Genomic DNA, 23,815 nt, shown 5'->3' with positions numbered 1-23,815 from the left:
TGCCTTTTACTCATATGAATTGATGAATCCCTTATAAACCCAGTGGAAACCTCCTGGATAACAGGTGGGGACCATTGCTTTATACCAGTGAAACTGATATGGAAGAAGAGAATAGGCATCTGGAGATTATAAATATAATACAGATTCTCCACTTGGATAACAAAAAACAATAAAGCTGATAAAAACTTCTTACTGCCATGAATAATCAGCAAAAATATCCTTTATGTAGCTCTACTGGTCAAGAAGATTTTGAAAACAAGGGGAAAAGTTTCAGAATTTCCAAGGGAGCATGTGATTTTTATGTTTCTTAAAAGTGAGTAAGGGCTGTGGAAAATACCACCCTAGACTTTCTTCAGCTTTTCATTTCCCTTCTTTTTGCCCTAGGACTGCCTAACACACACTTCATATTTCCTAACACTTCTGATATTTTGGTTAGTATTTAATAACATTTTAAACATAGCATCTCCTTTTCTGATGCCCATAAAAATGTATCCCCATTCATCTTATATTACTATTTCCCCAACTAATGAAACTTCTTAGATGATAAGGAGTTCATGAGAATGCACCCCTGGTCAATGGAGGGTCATTATCTGTTAGTTATAAGCAATTAATACTATGTTTTGAAGGATTTTCATATGAGATAAAGGTATTTTTTTAATGGACTACAAAATCTGTACTGGAGAGAGCTACCTTATTGAATATTTATGTAATGTGCCCAAATGGTCAGAATGGAACATTTTCTAAGGTCCTCTGAAATCTGATACAGCCCTAACCATTTCTTGGGTCCCTGCCCTTTCTTTTTTTTTCTTTCTTTCTTTTTAATTTTTTTTGGCCGTGCCATACAGCTTGCGGGATCTCAGTTCCCCAACCAGGGATTGAACCTGGGCCACAGGAGTGAAAGCCTAGAATCCTAACCACCAGGCCACCAGGGAACTCTCCCCTCCTTGCTCTTTCAAATTAGACTCTTCACCACAATGATCCTCACCTTGAACCCAACTTCATCTTAGGATTTTCAATTGCTTTCATCCTGTATGTGGTAGGTAATAGTGACTAAAAACAAAGATCTAGGGGTAAGACAGCCCTGATTTGAATTTCAAGTTTGCTACTATTAACTGCATAAGTTTGGACAACTTGCTTAAGTTCTCTAAAGCTCTAGTTTCCTATAAAATGCAAAGAATTATATAGTACTTACAACTGAAACGGTAGTTGTGAAGATTAAGTGTTATGCATGTCAGCTGCATAGCATAGCACCTGACGCATAGAAGTGTTCAATACAAGTTAGTGGTTATGGTAACAATAATGATGATTTCCGGTTTCTACAGTCTCTTATTTTCACTGCCTCCCTGCCTCTAATGTCTGCAATTACCTTCCAAGACTGATGAAGGCAGGAGTAACTGAAATGTCACAGTAGGAGGACTAATCCAGTAAAGTAAAACTCACTCTATTCCCCTCCTTTTAATATAAATGGTCAGCAGTCATCCTTGGTTATCGATATATAAAGTCAAAGGATACAGCAAAGAAGCAGAAGAAAGAAAGACACTAGTGTGAATACAAGTGTTTCTTTGGTGGCAAGAACATATTGGATGTAAGCCATAGGAAGACATGAGGAAGAACAAAAAAGCTGGGTAAACAACAACTAGAAGAAAGCAGAAGGAAGTGATCTAAAAGAGCAAGAGAAATAAAAAGATTGGAAGGAGAATTTTAGGCAAAAGAATTTTATGTAGATCTATTTAGAAAAGAGAGAATATTTTAAGATGTGAAACATGGGATTTGCTAAAGCAGGGTAGCTTGAAAGGCTACAAACGAAAAGAGCAAGGCATTTTGTAGGGTTTAAGAAGCAGTATTACATATGAGTAAGCTAATAAAATTTTCACAAGCTAGCAGTATGAAGAGGTATCTGCAAGGTTGGGCTAACCAACCAAAAATAACACAGAAATGTGCATGTTAACATTTATGTGCACAGCTATATTTATTAATCCTAAATATAGTTTAGGGGCATTAAAAGAAAAATCTATTCAGTTGCCAACACGGGCCATTATTAAGGCCTGCCCCTTCAAAAAGTTGATCTATAGACTAATGAAGACTCATTAGTTTGCTTAGTTTTCTAATTTAGTTACATATTTGAAATTTCACTGTAATTTATTTGCCTAACAAAGCATTTCCCTAAGCTAGAACTACAATCTTTTTTACCAAAGAGAGGTGTCTTACTAGAATCTACTAACAAAAATAAATTTAAAAATCAAAAATGGTATAATTTAAAAATCAGTAAGAATAACGTAGACTCAAAAGTTCCACACCTCTATTAGGTTACCTTTTTCCTCAAATCAAGCCATAAGAGCTAAATGAAAAAGAATAACTTGCTTAAAATTATATCCAACAGTTTACAAGTTGCTGAAATTTAATGTTTATTCAGACTCACTGCTGCTTACAAAAGAAAGCTATAAATATCATCTGAACTAGCACCAGTCTGGTGAGAAAAAAAAGTGTATTGTATCAAACAGACTTGCTGTGTTATCTGTTCAAACATACCTGTACCAGTCAAAAGTCCAGCACTCTTCTTTCGTGCATAAGCGCGTAAGTGGTTGGACAGGCTAACAGCACTTGTAAACGTCGTATTGCAATGCACACATGTTCTAAGCTTCACAGGCATACCTATCATTCAAAAGAAAACTATAATCCAGTTCTCACTTCAAAAAGTGAAATTTTCTTAGGTAAAAGCGTGAAAAAAAGTACCACAATAAAGATGGTTTTAAAAAACGTTCATTGAATTAGCTTAAGATAAGGAGGGGAAATTAAGTTACCTATTATTAGTTTGTAGTTAGTATTTAGAGCCAACCCATGCTCTTTGGAAAGGTAGAAGGAGGAGTGTCTTGAACCCCTGAGCTCCTCTGGATTTAATACCTATTATCACTTTCTTGCAGATTTCTGTGTTACGCAGATCATTTCCTAAACCTAAAATACAATTCTGTGATTTGAATAGCACAGTTCTGTTGAGAAGTTTCAAAGTTTACAACATTACCAATAAAAAAAAAATTAAAAAGTCTAGTTGACAAAGTGGTAATTAAAGTGTTTTACCCACAAAACCTTAAAAGGCTCAATACTAAATTAGGCTTTCTGATGAAGGCTGGGAGAAAAGGTGGTAAAACACACCACTGAACAGCTGTTAGACACAACATTTTATTCAGGGCATTTTATGTTCATTACTCTGAATGCACAATCAATAATGAAAGTTAATGATTTGAAGTATTTTGCTAAAATCTTTGTGCTAAATAAATGATCAACAAGCTAACATCTTAGTCATCACAGTAAACATGCTGAAACAATAAGAAACTCCTAACTTCTCAGACAACCCTCACGCCCCCAACATGTTTCAATTGGTTTCTTCAACATTATTGTGATAGCCACAAATATGCTTTCCCTCTCTGAAGTGTACTATATCTTGGCCAACATAGCTGACACATCTTCCTTACATTTTATCCCTCTGAAAAATGCTGAAAAGTTATCTTTGAAAGACTCTCTTCGTACAAAAGAAAGAGCCCTATTAACCAGAAGCCCATACAAGATAAATTGTTTTTCAGACCACTTAAAATACAAGGCAATCTTTCCTCAAATCAACACTGCATTACAAATATTTGGAATATCCCAGTGTCTTCCCAAAGTAAACAAACCAACGTTACAGTAATCTTATTCATTATTACTCCATTGACCAGTTACTTTTACCTTAGATACATTCAACCCAGTGCTAAAATTATGAGATCATCTAAATTTATCTTCAACATTCTTAACCTCCAAAAGAAACCTATACAGACACAACATTTCTCTAGTCTAAAAGTATAAACCAGACTTAGCAATACCAAATAAAGTATGGCAACTTTTTATCTGCCACATCATTTGCCAATACATACAAAATACTCCTTTGAAAAGGAAAAACTATGGGTGCATAACCACTAAGCTAAACCATCTGTTTTGTTCTATTAGAACACTATAGTAAAATCTAAAACCCCAAACAAATGTTTTATCCTCACAACAGTCCTCCAAAACCAAACTATCCCACAATACAATGAGGAATTGGAGAGGGAGAAGCTTCTTTGGGTTAATCACAACACACAACAGACACCAATCCATTCAGTTTAAAGAGTCTGTTTTGTTTTACCCAAGCAGTAGGAAAACCGACAACTAAAATCTTGAAAATAGTATCACTTTGGAGCACTGGCAAAAATATGACGGCCTTTTTAGTAACACTATGCTTCTAAACAACATCAACCTCCCATCCAAAGAACCATCCCCCGTCCGTGACAAATTTTATTTTTACAGATCAGCTTTTTGTTTTTGCTTTTGTTCTCACCTTGCATTGTGACCAAGAGATGAGGCACAGAGAATTCAGTGCCGATGAACATCAACTGATGATTTATATAGAAATAACACTATAACCAATCTCTGCTCTGCAAAAAAGCAGCTTAAATAAAAGGATTCTGAAAAAGTATTTTTTACACATATTCCACTAAGGTAAACATTAACTGTGTTTAAATTATGTAAGATAGTCATAAATGTCCTCTTACCTGAGTGCATAGTGAAGTCCATTTTTTGTGGTTGATACATCAATGGACTATCTTCATTTAGTGGAAGAACACATTTCTGAACAAATCTCTTTCTTGCAGTTTGATTATGGATCTTTTGAGGAGAAATAGAAGAATTCTTTTCTTCTCCCATCCTTTTATTTTTAAGCAGTTCTATCAGTGTAAGAGACTGATTCTTTTTTCCACTAGGCAGTTCTGGCTTTGTTTCATCATATTCATTTAAGAAACTCAGCCCTTCTTCCTCTGATGCAGACACTGATAAAGCTTCAGTCTTTAGGCCATTACGGTATGCTTCAAGAGGTATAACATTTTGAGATAGAAAGTCATCACTTGATGCAAGTTTTTGAGCTACAAATGGTCTAGGAATAATACGACGACTGTTCAATGCCTTTAAGATTTTTTCATATTTTTCTTCATTTTGCATCATCTCATTCAGAACACAGATTGGAGATTTGTGAGCATCCCACTTGGTCTTTCCAAGTCTTTTCAGGTGGCCTCTAACATGATTTGATAATCCAATTTTAGTATCAAACCAACCACCACAGAGCTGACAAGTGTGTTCAGAAGTGGTTTCAGACTTCTCTATAGCTAAAAAAATAAATTTTTTAAGAGTAACATCAGAATTTTTAATAAATTGACCACCTTAAAACAAATTAACTCTGAAATATGAAATTATGTGATTCTAATAAAGGCCAAATTTGAGCAAAACCTTCAAATCCTTTGAATTCGAATATGGACATATTAGCCCAAATTATCTGCATGAAAACTTACCTTTTCTAACTCGCTTAACAGGTGTTCCTGTGCCAGTTCTTTTGAAATGTTGCATTTTGTCACTTGTGGCTATTTGTTCTGGTGATACAACATGACGGGCTTCATAGCTTAATCCTGCTCTGTGAAGATGTCCCCGGACATGATTTGACAACCCAACGCCTGTTTCAAATGTTGCTGGGCAGTAAGGACACGATTTCTTCTCAAGAGACAAATCAGTCCAGTGAAAAACAGAACTATGCTTTGACAATGAAGTTTCTGCATTTTCTAAATGCTGAGGATCATGAATCTCATGCAAAAAGTTATTAGTTCCAGCATCTTCATAATATTCAAAATAAAAGCCATCGTTTTGATCATAACTAAGTGTAGCATTTTCTCCAGGCTCTTGACCTTCCACCTTGCTTTTAAATAGAGGGAATAGGTTTACATGTTCTTGATTAATATCATTATAGGTTTCATCTTCTATAGTTTGTGTAGTGTAGTCACCTAGCTCAACATTGTCCCAGGAACTTTCATCTTCTGTTTCATAGCTATCTTTCTTTTCAGCAGAATTAAGTTTTTGCAGAACAACAACGGTCATTTTATGCAAGAAATCTGGATAGCTATCCAAGTCTTCTCCTCCAACAGAACTTTGTTTCTTAGATTCCTTACCTACTCTCTTTACAGCTACACGCCTGTGGTCTCTGAAGCTTTCTGGCCTTTTGGTATCAGAGTTATGAGGGTCTGAAATAAAACTATTGTTGTGAGAATTACTTGATGATGAAAACAGATGTAAAGAATTTAACGAACTAGCTTCCTCTTTTTTGAAATGCAGAGGATATGATTCACCTGATTTTTTGATCATCCTGTAGTTTTCATATTTATGTCTATATAAATAGTTGCTATTTGCCTTGGCATTAGATTTTTCTTTTGCTGCCTGATGGAAATACTTAGGTTTTTGGTCAATGCTGCTTTTAATCATAACAGTCTTGTGAGGAGAATTGTTTTGATTGCACACATTTACACCTGACTGGGCAATGCTTTTCCGAGCTTTTTGTATTCTGTGTGGCCGCTTATGGAATTTTGAAAAATTACTTGATTGTGAGGATGATCCAAATGTTCGCTTTACATCTTGTTTTAAAGCAGAGTTCTTTGGAAATGTTGTTGACTGTTGTTTAGTTAATGGTTTAGGACTATCAGTATCTATAGGTTCTTCGATTATGTCGCTTTTTCTTTTATCAAGTCCAAGAGGACTGCCAAATGAATCAATGCATGATGATGAATGCAAGTACTCCATGTGTTTTTTTAAAATACTCCTGGCTGAAGTAGTAAAAGGACACATCTTACATATATAGGTAGCTGATTTTTTGGATGATCCTATAATGGGGTCCTTCATGAAAGTCTTTTTTTGCGTTTTTCTCTGGGCTACATCAGAACTGACAATAGGGCATTTTACCACTGCTCCATGGGCAATTCCTCGATGGCATTCCAATTCATTTTCTGTCACTGCCATAAAATTACACTCTTCACAGCAGTAGTACCTTTTATCTTTTTCATGGGTTTTAGCATGTTGCACAAATGTTTTAGGGCAATTGGTACCAAACACACACTGAGGGCATTGTAATCGTGCACTTCTTCCTTCATCCTGAAGTTCTTTCAATTCACGAATTTCCTCCATCAATTTCTGTCTTCTTTCTTGGTGAATAATCATATGCTTTAGTAGCGAGTTCCGATCTCGAAATGTCCGTCCACATTCTCTACAAGCATATGGCCTTGGGACGTTGAGATGTCGAAAGTGACTATTCCCATCTAAATGATACATCATATGCCTGTGGAGATGCTTTTTCTCCCTAAAATTCACATTGCACTTTGTACAGGGGTAGAATGATGGCTCTTCGGTGCTGAAAGTAGCAGGTGACTCGGAATCACTTTCTTCACATTTCTTTTTTAAGGTATTTGAAAGAAAAGTGCCAGTATGAACAGGTGAACTGTCTTCTCCGCACTTATCTGGGTTATAAATTAGATGTTGGAAAGTATCCACAGATTCCAAGTCTTCATCGGTTGATTCAGGTTTCACTTTTGATAATGCATATTTCTGTGAGTCTATTGCTTGCAGTTCTTCATTCTGTTCCATAAAGTCTACTTCTAGCATTTTTGATTTATTGGGTACACAGTTAGAATCATTAAAGCAATCCTCAGTATAACGAGTTATCTTGCTTACATCCATTTTTCGCTTTCTCTTTTTTTCTAGACCTACTTTTGAGTGAACTGGAGCTTTATCCACTGTGTCTTCATTCGTCATAAGAAACTGAATGAACTCTTTCTGGGGATCCCAGTTTGTATCATTTTCTGACCTAAATTCATCTGTACCTGAGGAAATTCCTGTCAATGTACTGACACAATCATCTTTTACCAATAAATCTTCACTATCCTCACCCACCTCTACTTGATTTATTAAAGTGCTATCTGACTTTATACTACTCCCTACTGAATTCTGAATGTCACAACCAATTGAAGCAGAGGTAGGTAGTTTTTTAATGGAATGGGTTGGATTCTTAGCATGTGCTACATCTGATAACAAAAATAAAACTTGGTGTTGACTTGCTTTCTGTGGTGTAGAGAGCTGAAGATCAGCTGCCACCTTCAAAGTTGAACAAGATTCTGTCGTTGGCTGATCCACAGGCTGTCCAGTGGTTAATGAAACACTGCCTTTATTCATATTGGAAGTCTTAGTTAAGGAGGAGTGTGAAACTGGTCCATTAACAGCAGCTCCTTTAGGCAAGATAAAGTTTTCACTAGAAACAGTAGGAGCACCAGCATGTATAAATAGAGTAGACTGGCCTCCACTTAAGGCGTTTTCAGATTTGTCCTTTGACAGTTCTTCAGGCAGAGTGAATGTATTGTTTTTCTGAAATGATGTTTGACAATCTTTTGGTTTATGAACTCCACTCTCTTTGTCTGAGATAAAACTGTCGTCATCTAGGAGTTCTTCTTTAGCACCAGTAATATCGGTGTTTATCTTCAAGTCATCCATATTGTTGGCAAGCCCATTTAACACATTTAGTCTAGAAAATGGAAAAAAGAATTTAGATTTGCATGAAAGAAAGAATATTATTAGAACGTATGGAGAGTTAAAAGTACACATTTTTAGTAGCTTAATTCTACTTTTTATACTAAGATCCCAATAATTTTTCAAGGATGAAGAAACACTTTAAAAAACTGGAAGATTTTTAAAGGGTTGCAGAGGTTAATTCTTCCTTTGTGCTAGGCAACAACCCAAAACTGCGTATATACAAAATGTAGGGCAAAGTAACATAAACACATACAGACATACACAATATAAATGAATATGCTACAGACTGAAAAAACTCTAAAATCTCATATACAGATTGCTAATAAAAAGAAAATTATCTCACTTAAGTAGATTTATTAGGGGACACTCTACACTGGAGAATAATGTAAATTGTTGAATACTGCAGAAAAGTAAGTTTTGTCACTTAAAAGTCCATTCCCAGAGGAAGGTAACAAAATACCAGTCAGTAAAGAAGCTTACTTGAATGTACAATGTGCTATCAACATCAATGGCTAATGTATGAAACAGTATTTTTTATTTAAAATAAGACTGCTTTGCTCTCAGTGTTTCACATTCTCCTCAAATTCAACTAATTAAAAAAATGTTTTATTCACTGGGTTTCATTCATTGCTTATATGAAGTATCCTTCATTCTAAATTAGTAAAGTTAAAATTAATGAAGTTCCATGTTTCTTTAAACTTTCATAACCTGGATCCCCAAATTCTAGGCATTCCCTACAGGCAGTTATCCTATTTATGATCTGACAGTCTATTGCAATAACCTAAAAATTTTTACTCTACTCTGAAACATCATAAATATATGTTAAGTTTTTAGTTTATTTCATATAAAATGTGGACAATATTTTTCTAGGCATTTTTGATAATATATTTAATTGTTATGAGAAGACAGCAGGATATTTTAAAAGGAAAGGAGACTTCTGAAAGTTTGGAAGACATACATACCATGGCTATAATTATTGCCCCTACTATGAAGAGTTTCCTTGTACCCTGTTCTTATTTTGCTCTTAGGAATGGCCACATTATACAGGAGTTGCCTATCTTCTTGGAAGAATGTAAGCTCTTTGAGGGCAGGGATAGTGACCTAGTCACCTTCATACCTCTAGAACCTAACAGGATGCTTGGCATAAGTGCTCAGGCAATATTTGTTGAAATAAAGGACTAATGTGGTGAATGAATAAAAACACAACTGCAAAATCAAAACAAAAATTCCTAAAGTATAAGAAGAAAAACAGTTTTCTTCCTATGAAATTCGGATATCTCATTCAAATAATGCAAATTCCATCATGGTTCTGATTTCTTAACTCAGCAGTTTTAGCAACGCCTTCAAAATATCCAATAATCCTCAAGTGCGATTTAAAGAACCTGCTATTTGGCAACCCCATGTATTTAATTATTCGAAGTACTGACATAAAATTCCATATTTCTTTTCCTTTCATACATAGTATCAAGTACAGTTTATTCATTCTCCAAATGTTTACTGAGCCCTTTCTATGTGCCAGGCACTGCTCTGGTAGCAGGGAATCAGTAGGGAACATGACAAACATAGTTCCTGCTCTCAGATAAAGAATAAAGTCTTCCATTTTTCTTTTACAGTATTTTAAATTTGTATAACAAGTAATATCATTTTAGAACAGCAGGAATTTATAATTGCTATTTAGAAATTAAAACATTTGCAATAAAGTTCATTATTTCTAATATCTTTTATGGTACCAAGTACATAATTTGTAAAACATTAAATCCAGTTAAAGAATAAAAGAATTGCTTCTAATTATTTTCTTCTTTTTTCACAACTTAGAGCAGCACTTATAAATATGATCTTATTCTTTCCACAAGATGTGTTCCTTAATACAACAAATATTACAAGTAAATATTATACATATCCTTCTTTGGCATTATAATTTATACCAACAATTATTTTTCTGCCTGTCATAGGTCTTAGAATTCTGTTTTGAGATTGGCAAATTTCCACAGAAATAAAAATAGACTTCAAATAACATCATATTCAATGATATCACTCCAAAATGGTGCTAATGCAGCACCCAGCAGGAGTCTCTACATCACATACAGAGAAGTTAAAAATGGGCAGCACATAAACATGTGTTAGGAAGGAGTGTGCAAACGTCAATGAAAAGAATAAACCTTGATGCTATACTATTACCCGTTCCTCACATTTCTTATTAAGTTAGGTAGAAAAAGTAAAATGCCCAAATAGGAACAACCTCATAAATCAGAAATGGATGACAGATTTTTTTTTAAAAACTAGCCTGAAAACATTTACTTTCTTTTCCTACTTATTATATTCACAGAGGTAGACAAATATATGCTCAATCTGAAAGCCTATATTAGCTTTTCTCAACAGGAAGCAACGTTGCTAACGAAGTGGTAAATTCAGTGTTAATGAGTGGCTTCACTGTTACCACCTCAGAGGTAAAACCTTCCATGTTCCATGTTCCACCCATCTGTTCTGGTGTTAGAGGTTCAGAGATGGAACAGACGCTTCCCATTTAAAGCAACTTCATTGGTACCCCCTGAACAGCAGGGTGACAAACTATGAGAATATCATGTCAGCTTGGAGATTGCATCCTCATTACCAGAATGGCTTTATAAGAGCCTTCCATAAGTTCAAAGTTTGAAGATATCAAAGGGTTTTGCTCAAAAACATAGAAAGAATAACAGATTTTTAAATATACAAAGCACATGTAGTAAAAAGAAAAACAGAAGATCAAATTAAATATTGTGAAAATATAAAATGAGGTCTTTAACAGTCAAAGTTTTCCTTTACATCTACATAGTGAAATACACCTTACTTGCCTCCAAATTGACTATCTCTGCTCAAAAATAGAGGAGTTATTCTTTTTCAGAAAAATTTTTTCTTATTAGCACATTAATATTAAAAATATACTGCATCAGTTTAAAAATATGCTACAAGAAATTGAATCAGTAAGCTAGTATTTTAGCAACAATAAAAAATTCTCCTGGCTTAATTTTCAGAATATATTTCTATAAATGAAAATGTTCAAGATACATTTTTTCTTAACAGTATCCAAGACTCAGAGCTATTGCACTGAGATACAATATATAACAATGGATCATCAAAATGTGTTGCACTGACCCAGAATTTTGACATCAAAAATTATTTCCCTACATTCAGGATGCTTATGGAGTATCCAGGCAAGAAAGCATTTGACCTATAAGCTAATTTCACACTGTCTCAAATAGTTTTTTCAACCACCTTTATATAGTTAAATATATATAACAGAGTCATAAATACTAGGTTATGTTAATATAACAAAGGAAGGGGCATATTTGAAGGTAGGCATTATTCATTAAGTTTAAAAAGGAGAAACTAATGAATTAAAATAAACAACTTAATGTTATATTGTTTGGCCTCTCTAAATTTCAATGAAATTGCTGTAACAATTAGGATCTTTTTATTAAATGTTTAGATACTATCACTGTGTCCTCCTCCATGTAATCACATAACCACAATTTTTCTTTTAACTGAATTTTAAAACGTTCTTTAAAAAAATTCACATACTTCATAAAAAGCTGCAAATGGAATTTTAAATCTACATAAAACATATTTCAGGTCCTGGAAAATCATAATGAGTTCTACAGCTATAACTGCCTGTAGTTATATACTGTGAGCATTAAAAAAAAGTACAAAGGTCAGATCTGTCTTCAAGATGACAGATCATCACTTATATGCCTCAAGCTAGACTTATTGTCTCAGAAATCTCAAACATCAGTATTTTTGCAAACTATCAGCACTTGCTATAACACCCTCACCACACTACATCTTGAGGTTACTACAGAAGAAATGAGGTGATAATTGCATATTAACATAATTATTCTGTAATCCCTGTGAGCAAGCTTCCTAGGTCACTCAGTAATTCAGATTAGATACAACCTTCCTGTCATCAAATCTATGCTGTCCACTTCCTGTTCATGAATAATTCTTTTCTGATAGAAAATTAGCTTAATTTCATTCTTTTATGTACATTATTAATTGTATTTATTGCAAGTAGGTTAATATTTTGTGGGTACTTATTACATAATGCCAACCTCTGTCATGTAGTATAATTTCACAAAAAATATAGTACAATTTGCCCTCACTCTACATTAGTTCATTAATAACTATATTGCATAGCTATAAATAAATTATAATGTTGCCCACTAGCTGAATTACAGTTAGGATCTGTCAGATTTCCACAAACCCCATGTTCATTTAAATTATCCTTGAAAACACATGACAACTTCAGTTAGTCATATTTTGAGATTGGGTCAAGAAGAGAAAACCATTCACAACTGTCATTCTAATTGCAAAAAAAATCTTAATTAACTGAAATATTACATCTAAAATTACTTCAGTATTTAAGCATATATATACTATACACAATGTACAAATATATATACCTGTCTCACCTAGCATACAATGCAAGTGAAGACAGAGTATACCATATATAACGATACCATCCAGGTAGTATCCTAAGCTGTATGTCACACTGACAGGAAACTCTAAAAAAATACTGAACATTCGTAAGGGTACCCAGCATATAACATGAAGAATGAAGAGAAAACCTGGCAAGTTTAATCCAACAATTAGCCAATGCAATTAACAATTTTTAAATGTTTGAAGGTTTGGCATACAGAAGAAAAAACATATAATCAATATGTCTGAATCATAAAGATGTGGATTTTATCTCAAGATTAAGAAGAACTAGAAACAGGAACCATTCAGCATTTCAATGGGTTGTCTTACACAAGAGTGAACTGAACGGCTCAGCAGGTTGGACTATTTGTCAGAACACTGTAGAAGGAAATACGGCACTGGAGATTGGATAAGATGATTTGTAAGGTCCTTTCTCATATGTACTAGGTATGTTTAATGTTTGGTTATTACACTATTAACATTATTTGAAATAATGAGCTAAAAACAGAAGTTAAATTTATACTACTTGAACTTTAAAAATATTCTCTAAATTCAAAATTACCTGAAATAATCCTTTAGTTGTAATATTTGATAAGCTGATTCTTGAACAATGAAATATGGCACTAAATGACTAACACACTGAGGTCACAGAGCTATATGCATCTCGAAAACTCTATGTACAGAGGTTTTTTCTATTGGCAACACCAAAAATAAAAAATATCGGGAACATAATGTTTTCTTGCCAGCAGCATGTAGCACTGCCATGACAAACTAATGATCTAATTGTACCACCTACCACCAAATTACACTGAACTTGTTTAATAGTTTTGTTCCTGATGCCATGTATTATCCTCATTATTTAATAGAAAGATGTTACAAACAGTAAGGTACTAGCTCATAAATAACGTAATAACACAAAGTGACTCTTGTTGAAAAATACACTAAATACTACACATAGTTTGACACATCTCAAGAAGCTGCTATATGGTAAACTGAAGCAGGTAATGCAAGGAGGATAAAAGAAGGGGCCCACAAAGGCATAAGTTTAACAACCTGGCAAAATCATGTAATGATGAGAAGCAACAGTAGTAGAAAAACAAATGGACATTTATTAATAAAAGGTTAATTTCCTAATGAAGAACTTTGCAATTGGAAGAGGCAAGGTAATAAACTGCAGCTGCAACCAAAGGAGAGTGCTAAGTCATATTCAGCACGGAATGACTGACTGTTGTGTTGTTTATGCTTTCATATAGTCAGAACAAGATAAGTGACCATCTCAGTTTTGACAGGGTAAATGACACACATATGCACATAGCTCCAACAAGAACAATTCATGTCTTTTTAAAAATTAAAATGAGTGATAACTTCCTTCATACGACTTTCAAACCAATCAAACTTTTGATCACAATTTTATAATTAACATGAGTCAAAAATGTGTCAATTCCACACTACAGAGGTACTATGTCAACTCTGCCCTCCACCAAAAGAGTATTAAACTGCCATAAATTATTATTTTACTTTGGGTCTTTGTGTTCTTCAGTTTATGATGAGTTTGCTGTTTCTGCTTAATTCTGAGATATTTATTAACCCACCACATCCAATAAGTGCAAAAGAAGTGCAAGTGTTAGAAGTCCTAGGAAGACAAAACATATAATTATATTAGAAGTGAAAATAGAGATAATAATACCCAAAGTGGTAAGATAAATATTATATATGCATATGGAATTAACTGCTTCAGAGAAGAAATAATTCTTACGGGCAAAGAGAAATTCACCATTAAAACATTACTGTGCCTATACCCTTGACAATAATCAGAAAGAAACAAGGAATAAGAGAAAGGAAATTTTTGAGTAGAGAATCAGTATCAATGTCAGATGTCTTTTTGCCTAGTGGTTATTCAGGGAAGGCTAGGAATTTGTTCAAGAACTCAAAAATTTACAATGTTCTAAGTGCTGCTGATGTAACTTCTGCCCCAGACATATGCGATTCCATAGGATCAAGGTCCACTAGAATAAGCACATCAAAGTTAGTGACATGACTGCAAATGCAAACCATTGTGGCTTTGAAAGAATTCCTTACAACAGTTGAAGAGATAATTTGTGCCTTAATATACAGCCTGGAACATAAGAAATGTTATGCTGGTTTCTTTCTACACTCAAACAATTTTGATAACTCTTTCAAATTCAGAGCTTCACATATTCAACTGTATGCATTTAAAAAAAAAAACTTTTGTAGATCTTAATGGTTACAGTAAAATTCTCATTATAAAAGTTCCATTAATTCATTTGCCAATCATATATTAATTAATCATATTTAGGAAACACAAAATTGTTTATGGTCTAATGGGAAGTAAACAAGAACATTCTCACATCTGGAGAATAAATTATTTCCCTAAATTACAATTTTATTTTATTGAAAGGGGGGTTCAGATCACATACAAAAAATTCTATAATTCTGTAATTAACCTTTCATCTATATTATACATTTAAACTCTATTAAGTAAATTCAAATTTATATATGTTTAGATGGGAAAGTGGGACACTTTCATTGAGAACTAGAAAAACAAAAAAAAACAGAAGTTTTATTTTTATAAAATAATATATTTATTAAACATGAATTCTCTTACTGATATTACCATTTACTCAACTTTTCTTCTTTCCTTTCTCTAAAATCAGCCTACAAAATTCCAATTATCTTCTGAGAAAAATATTCCAAGGTAATCACTACTTTATAATTATCTTCATTTAGGATGGTAAAAAATTCAAATATAAGAAATTTGCTTTCCTTAAAACAAAGTATGCACCTCTCTCATATCACTGCCCTTAAAAAATAAGAAAGAATATATTTTTGTAAAGGCAAATCACAAACCAGCCACTGCTTTTTTTCTGATTTTACATTTGACCTAACAAGTTTTTACTTACTGCATGTTCAATTCTGGAGTTTTAATTAAAAAACCAGAAGCATTTATTTATTGTGAATTTAAGTAATTACAAAATTTCACCAAAATGTTACAGAAAACACTACATTATATTTAGAAAATGCAACTACTTATTGATAATCAAATGTAGAGTTCCCTGGTGGTTTAGTGGTTCGGATTCCGTGCTCTCACTGCCCTGGCCTGGGTTCAATCCCTGGTGGGGGAACTGAGATCCTGCAAGCCGCGGGGAGTGGCCGAAAAAAAAGAATTTTCTTCAGGTTTACTCATATGGAGAGAGACTGAGGTCATGGTCAAGAATAGCAATTTTGAACCATGAGAGACAGAATGTATGGTTTCCATATTACCAAATACATAAAACCAAAATGTTATCAATAGCACATTACCGTTTTATAAAAGGTGACTGAAGCATATTTAAAATTGAGATATTTCATGGAAAAATTTAATTATTCATAACGCTAACTATCCAAATGGTATTGTTGGTAGTTTTTTTTTTTTTAAACTGTACTGCTATATGAGGAAGACTATATACGACACATAAGTATAAAAAACTGCTATGAATAAAAAGCAATACATTATTTCCCCAGTGAGTAATATGAATTATACAGTCTACAGTTCAGAGGAAGTAGAAGGTCCTATAAAATACCATGGCTAAGAAAAGCCTCACAGAAAAGAGAGGGTTTTAGATAAATTTTATAGTGCAGTGCCAAGACAATCACTCTTTGGAGGCAGACCTGCCTGGGTTTCAGAAATAGCTCCACAACGTCTAGCTTATTAGGACAAAGTTACTCCACTTTCCTTCAACTTCAAGTTGCTTCATCAATAAAATGAGAGTGGAACCTTCTTATAGGATTGTAAGGATTAAATAAGACAATGTACATAAAACATGTAGCAAAGGGCCTGTTATTTAGTAATTACTCATTAAGTGTTCATTCCCCATGACCCTTGCCATTAACTTGCTTCATGTACAGAATGATGACACTGAATTTGTGCACTGCTCCTAATGATAATGGACATCCTCCTTTACAAGCAGAAATGTATCCTGGGAGGAGATACCTGAGAACTTACACCACTCCCAGGGTATAAAAAACAGGATAAATGAGCAGAAGCTAAAGAGCCATAGGAAGAAGCATATCTTAAGAGTTGCTGGTGCTAGAACAATACCACTCTTGTGGGGATAAGGCAGGGCTTTACTATTCAATAAGCAATAAAGAGGGGAATTACAGTGCATGACCCAGTGCTCTAAGGAAAAAAGACGTGAAGTGGCCACTCAGGATTTAAGAGTTTCTAAGAGTTCCTGATCCCTTTCAGAATATCAAGGACATGAATTTATCTTTCTCTCTCGTAAAATGCCAACAAAATGAAAGTAGAAGGACTAGAAGAGAGAGACATATGTAGACAAATAAAACCGTAAATTTGAACAGTTATAGACAAGGGCTCTGGAAAGAAAGGAGACCACAATCTCAAATAAAACAAATAAACAAAAGAACTTAAAACAGGTTTTATACAAAAGAATAGGAATCAGAATAGCATCAGACTTTTCACCGTCAAGACATCAATGGAGCAATAATTTCAAAGTTTGGAGTTAAAATTACTTTGACTATATTGATATAATCCTATTCAAAGACAAATTACACTACATTCAGGTTGAGGGCACACAATGTGCAAGTTTACCACTTACCTATCACTTCAGAAAAATTTTCCCAGAAGGTTGTGTGTGTGTGAAGGGATCTGAAATTCGCATGCTAAGTGTATTTTACAACAACAAGGTTATGAATACTTATTAATAGTGATTGAAATATAAATTTAAATGTCTGTTAAAATTAGAAGGTTAACCACTAGAAGAATAAAAAGAGAAAGTAAATATACTTAATATCCTCAGATTCTATAAACTATTGTGTTTTAAATAAAGAAGTACAGTAGCCGGAGGCTGACAACTTTGAAATAAAAAACCCAAAAAACAAAAACAACTCTCAACAGGTGAGGTGAAGAACAGAGTGAATAAAGCTGATGAAATGAGGTATTCTTCCAATAGAAAGATTTTTTTACAAGGGAGTAGGAAGAGCATTAAAAAAAATAACAGAAAAGAGACACAAAGTCTAGACCCACAAATTATAATGAGTAGAAATTATAGAAGAAACCAGGGAAACGGGGAAGAGGACACAATAGAAAAAAATTTCAGAACTCAAGAAGCACAGAAATCTTCAGAATAATAGCATTCAATGAGTGCTCAGCAGGATGAAGAAAAAGACATGTCACTTGAGAAGTCCTGGGGGAAATTTTAGAACTCTAAGAATAAAAGGAAGAATTCTACTCATTTCCAGAAAAAACAAAAACAAAAACAAAACCAAGACTATCTACAAAGGAACAAGGATACACAATTCATCATCAGTAGTGTCATCAGGCTTTTGAGGGAACATTTTTAAAAATCAAATTTATTGGAAAAAATTACATAAGTAGAACATATTTGTTGCAATCTCCTCTACCTTTCCCACTCTATCCCACTTCAATTACCAATGTAATAGTCTGGTGTATCCTACTACTCCTTTTTCTTATTCATACAAACATATATACATATGTATTTGTTTTGTGCTTACCTTCACAGAAATGGTATTATATTATACACATGCTACAATAAATATCCTTGTATAGACAGCCCTATAGTCATATTTGTATTCTGATAATGTAGATCCTTTAAAGTTGCACGTGAATTTTTTTAGTTTAATATACATTTTCAAATCATTTCCCCAAATCTCTATCAATATGCATGTCTACCTCCAATGTATAACAATGTCTGTTTCCCCATATTCTTACAATTTTTGCCAGTATCATGGTGAAAGATGTGAAAATACTTTTTAACCTAGAATTCTATAACTAGCTAAACTAGCATTCAAGTATAACAACAAAATATAGACATCATTGGACAAACAAGGATTCCAAATGTTTATCACCTACAGATGAGAGAATTACTCAAGGAGATATTCAGGCATAGATAGAAAAGAATACATGAAGAAGAATCAATAAACATTAGTGAGCAATTAAACTAGTAAAACATGCAACTAAATCTAGTAACTGTTGACAATTGTTCAAAAAGGATTCCTATAAAATGAGAAGCAAGTATTCTTTTTTGTTCAGGATAATCATGCTGGATCAGAGTGACTTGTCAGACTTGTCAGAGTGACTTGACTTTTCTCTTGATGAGTCTGGCTAATGGTTTATCAATTTTGCTTATCTATGGTCCAGAAGTGGACCATAGATGGACTCCTGGCCTGCACTTGAGTGCCCTGCTAGTTAATGATATGGGAAATAAGATCCCCAAAAGATTTCAACATGGGAGTTTTGACTACTGGAAAATGATCAAAAGAAAATATTTTAAAAATGTATTAAAATGTTAAGGATAACCATCTAAAATAGTGAAATAAGATATATAATTTCAAATCTAAAGAATTAAAAAATGGAAAAAAATTGATCCAATATAAAAAGTAACAACACTGGAACAAAGCAAAGAGAAAATAAAAATAAGAAAGCAAAAAAAAATCCAAACATATCAGTATTCAGAATAAATTTATTCAGAATAAATGTGAAAAGTTCATATATTAAGAAAAAGGCATTCATATTTTGTTTTTAACATCTTTATTGGAGTATAATTGCTTTACAATGGTGTGTTAGTTTCTGCTTTATAACAAAGTGAATCAGTTATACATATACATATGTTCCCATATCTCTTCCCCTTTGCTTCTCTCTCCCTCCCACCCTCCCTATCCCACCCCTCTAGGTGGTCACAAAGCACCGAGCTGATCTCCCTGTGCTATGCGGCTGCTGCCCACTAGCTATCTATTTTACATTTGGTAGTGTATATATGTCCATGCCACTCTCTCACTTTGTCACATCTTACCCCTCCCCCTCCACATATCCTCACGTCCATTCTCTAGTAGGTCTGTGTCTTTATTCCCGTCTTGCCACTAGGTTCTTCATGACCTTTTTTTTTTTTTCCCTTAGATTCCATATATATGTGTTAGCAAACAGTATTTGCTTTTCTCTTTCTGACTTACTTCACTCTGTATGACAGACTCTAACTCCATCCACCTCACTACAAATACCTCCATTTCGTTTCTTTTTATGGCTGAGTAATATTCCATTGTATATATGTGCCACATCTTCTTTATCCATTCATCTGATGATGGACACTTAGGTTGCTTCCATGTGCTGGCTATTGTAAATAGAGCTTCAATTAACATTTTGGTACATGACTCTTTTTGAACTATGGTTTTCTCAGGGTATATGCCCAGTAGTGGGATTGCTGGGTCGTATGGTAGTTCTATTTGTAGTTTTTTAAGGAACCTCCATACTGTTCTCCATAGTGGCTGTATCAATTTACATTCCCACCAACAGTGCAAGAGTGTTCCCGTTTCTCCACACCCTCTCCAGCATTTATTGTTTCTAGATTTTTTGATGATGGCCATTCTGACCGGTGTGAGATGATATCACATTGTAGTTTTAATTTGCATTTCTCTAATGATTAATGATGTTGAGCATTCTTTCATGTGTCTGTTGGCAATCTGTATATCTTCTTCAGAGAAATGTCTATTTAGGTCTTCTGCCCATTTTTGGATTGGGTTGTTTGTTTTTTTGTTATTGAGCTGCATGAGCTGCTTGTAAATCTTGGAGATTAATCCTTTGTCAGTTGCTTCATTTGCAAATATTTTCTCCCATTCTGAGGGTTGTCTTTTCGTCTTGTTTATGGTTTCCTTTGCTGTGCAAAAGCTTTTAAGTTTCATTAGGTCCCATTTGTTTGTGTTTTTATTTCCATTTCTCTAGGAGTTGGGTCAAAAAGGATCTTGCTGTGATTTATGTCATAGAGTGTTCTGCCTATGTTTTCCTCTAAGAGTTTTGTAGTGTCTGGCCTTACATTTAGGTCTTTAATCCATTTTGAGTTTATTTTTGTGTATGGTGTTAGGGAGTGTTGTAATTTCATACTTTTACATGTACCTGTCCAGTTTTCCCAGCACCACTTATTGAAGAGGCTGTCTTTTCTCCACTGTATATGCCTGCCTCCTTTATCAAAGATAAGGTGACCATATGTGTGTGGGTTTATCTCTGGGCTTTCTATCCTGTTCCATTGATCTATGTTTCTGTTTTTGTGCCAGTACCATACTGTCTTGATTACTGTAGCTTTGTAATATAGTCTGAAGTCAGGGGGCCTGATTACTCCAGCTCCATTTTTCGTTCTCAAGATTGCTTTGGCTATTTGGGGTCTTTTGTGTTTCCATACAAATTGTGAAATTTTTTGTTCTAGTTCTGTGAAAAATGCCTGTGGTAGTTTGATAGGGATTGCATTGAATCTGTAGATTGCTTTGGGTAGTAGAGTCATTTTCACAATGTTGATTCTTCCAATCCAAGAACATGGTATATCTCTCCATCTAATTGTATCATCTTTAATTTCTTTCATCAGTGTCTTATAATTTTCTGCATACAGGTCTTTTGTCTCCTTAGGTAGGTTTGTTACTAGATATTTTATCCTTTTGTTGCAATGGTAAACGGGAGTGTTTTCTTAATTTCACTTTCAGATTTTTCATCATTAGTGTATAGGAATGCAAGAGATTTCTGGGCATTAATTTTGTATCCTGCTACTTTACCAAACTCATTGATTAGGTTCTAGTAGTTTTCTGGTAGCATGTTTAGGATTCTCTATGTATACTATCATGTCATCTGCAAACAGTGACAGCATTACTTTTTCTTTTCTGATTTGGATTCCTTTTATTTCTTTTTCTTCTCTGATTGCTGTGGCTAACACTTCCAAAACTATGTTGAATAATAGTGGTGAGAGTGGGCAACCTTGTCTTGTTCCTGATCTTAGTGGAAATGGTTTCAGTTTTTCACCATTGAGGACAATGTTGGCTGTGGGTTTGTCATATATGGCCTTTATTATGTTGAGGAAAGTTCCCTCTATGCCTACTTTCTGCAGGGCTTTTATCATAAATGGGTGTTGAATTTTGTCGAAAGCTTTCTCTGCATCTACTGAGATGATCATATGGTTTTTCTCCTTCAATTTGTTAATATGATGTATCACGTTGATTGATTTGCGTATATTGAAGAATCCTTGCATTCCTGGAATAAACCCAACTTGATCATGGTGTATGATCCTTTTAATGTGCCGTTGGATTCTGTTTGCTAGTATTTTGTTGAGGATTTTTGCATCTATGTTCATCAGTGATATTGGTCTGTAGTTTTCTTTCTTTGTGACATCTTTGTCTGGTTTTGGTATCAGAGTGATGGTGGCCTCGTAGAATGAGTTGGGGAATGTTCCTCCCTCTGCAATATTTTGGAAGAGTTTGAGAAGGATAGGTGTTAGCTCTTCTCTAAATGTTTGATAGAATTCGCCTGTGAAGCCATCTGGACCTGGGCTTTTGTTTGTTGCAAGATTTTTAATCACAGTTTCAATTTCAGTGCTTGTGACTGGTCTGTTCATATTTTCTATTTCTTCCTGGTTCAGTCTCGGCAGGTTGTGCATTTCTAAGAATTTGTCCATTTCTTCCAGGTTGTCCATTTTATTGGCATAGAGTTGCTTGTAGTAATCTCTCATGATCGTTCGGATTTCTGCAGTGTCAGTTGTTACTTCTCCTTTTTCATTTCTAATTCTATTGATTTGAGTCTTCTCCCTTTTTCTCTTGATGAGTCTGGCTAATGGTTTATCAATTTTGCTTATCTTCTCAAAGAACCAGCTTTTAGTTTTATTGATCTTTGCTATCATTTCCTTCATTTCTTTTTCATTTATTTCTGATCTGATCTTTATGATCTCTTTCCTTGTGCTAGCTTTGGGGTTTTTTTGGTTCTTCTTTCTCTAATTGCTTTAGGTGCAAGGTTAGGTTGTTTATTCAAGATTTTCCCTGTTTCTTGATGTAGGTTTGTATTGCTATAAACTTCCCTCTTAGAACTGCTTTTGGTACATCCCATAGGTTTTGGGTCATCGTGTCTCCATTGTCATTTGTTTCTAAGTATTTTTTGATTTCCCCTTTGATTCCTTCAGTGATCACTTCGTTATTAAGTAGTGTATTGTGTAGCCTCCATGTGTTTGTATTTTTTACAGATCTTCTCCTGTAACTGATATCTAGTCTCATAGCGTTGTGGTCGGAAAAGATACTTGATATCATTTCAGTTTTCTTAAATTTACCAAGGCTTGATTTGTGACTCAAGATATGATCTCTCCTGGAGAATGTACCATGAGCACTTGAGAAAAATGTGTATTCTGTTGTTTTTGGGTGGAATGTCCTATAAATATCAATTAAGTCCATCTTGTTTAATGTATCATTTAAAGCTTGTGTTTCCTTATTTATTTTCATTTTGGATGATCTGTCCATTGGTGAAAGTGGGGTGTTAAAGTCTCCTACTATGATTGTGTTACTGTCGATTTCCCCTTTTATGGCTGTTAGTATTTGCCTTATGTATTGATGTGCTCCTATGTTGGGTGCATAAATATTTACAATTGTTATATCTACTTCTTGGATTGATCCCTTGATCATTATGTAGTGTCCTTCTTTGTCTCTTGTAATAGTCTTTATTTTAAAGTCTATTTTGTCTGATACGAGATTTGCTACTCCAGCTTTCTTCTGATTTCCATTTGCATGGAATATCTTTTTCCATCCCCTCACTTTCAGTCTGTATGTGTACCTAGGTCCGAAGTGGGTCTCTTGTAGACGACATATATACGGGCCTTGTTTTTGTATCCCATCAGCCAGTCTGTGTCTTTTGGTGGGAGCATTTAATCCATTTACATTTAAGGTAATTATCGATATGTATGTTCCTATTCCCATTTTCTTAAATGTTTTGGGTTTGTTATTGTAGGTGTTTTCCTTCTCTTGTGTTTCTTGCCTAGAGAAGTTCCTTTAGCATTTGTTGTAAAGCTGGTTTGGTGGTGCTGAACTCTCTCAGCTTTTGCTTGTCTGTAAAGGTTTTAATTTCTCCATCAAATCTGAATGAGATCCTTGCTGGGTAGGGTAATCTTGGTTGTAGGTTTTTCTCCTTCATCACTTT

At 34.2% G+C, this 23,815-nt stretch overlaps 1 protein-coding gene across 32 annotated transcripts in view; it reads right to left on the bottom strand.

The window, feature by feature from the left end:
* The window catches only part of ZNF644 (zinc finger protein 644), a 124,474-nt gene that overhangs the window by 16,283 nt on the left and 84,376 nt on the right, over positions 1–23,815 (bottom strand). For 17 of the 32 annotated variants that reach the window (XM_082476367.1, XM_082476395.1, XM_082476393.1 and 14 more), the window contains 3 exons: positions 5,349–8,389; positions 4,560–5,165; positions 2,530–2,652 (listed from right to left, as the gene is read on the bottom strand). The exons of 13 other annotated variants lie outside the window; for them this stretch is intronic. In XM_082476367.1, coding sequence (XP_082332493.1) covers positions 2,530–2,652; positions 4,560–5,165; positions 5,349–8,389 — 3,770 coding nt within the window. The remainder of the gene's footprint in view (positions 1–2,529; positions 2,653–4,559; positions 5,166–5,348; positions 8,390–23,815) is intronic. 2 more of the 32 variants (XM_082476374.1, XM_082476375.1) reach the window with 1 other exon arrangement.

This window comes from Balaenoptera physalus, assembly GCF_965194825.1.
Source record: "Balaenoptera physalus genome assembly, chromosome: 1".
Taxonomy (NCBI): Eukaryota; Metazoa; Chordata; class Mammalia; order Artiodactyla; family Balaenopteridae; genus Balaenoptera; species Balaenoptera physalus.
This window is presented reverse-complemented; position numbering and strand designations above follow the sequence as displayed.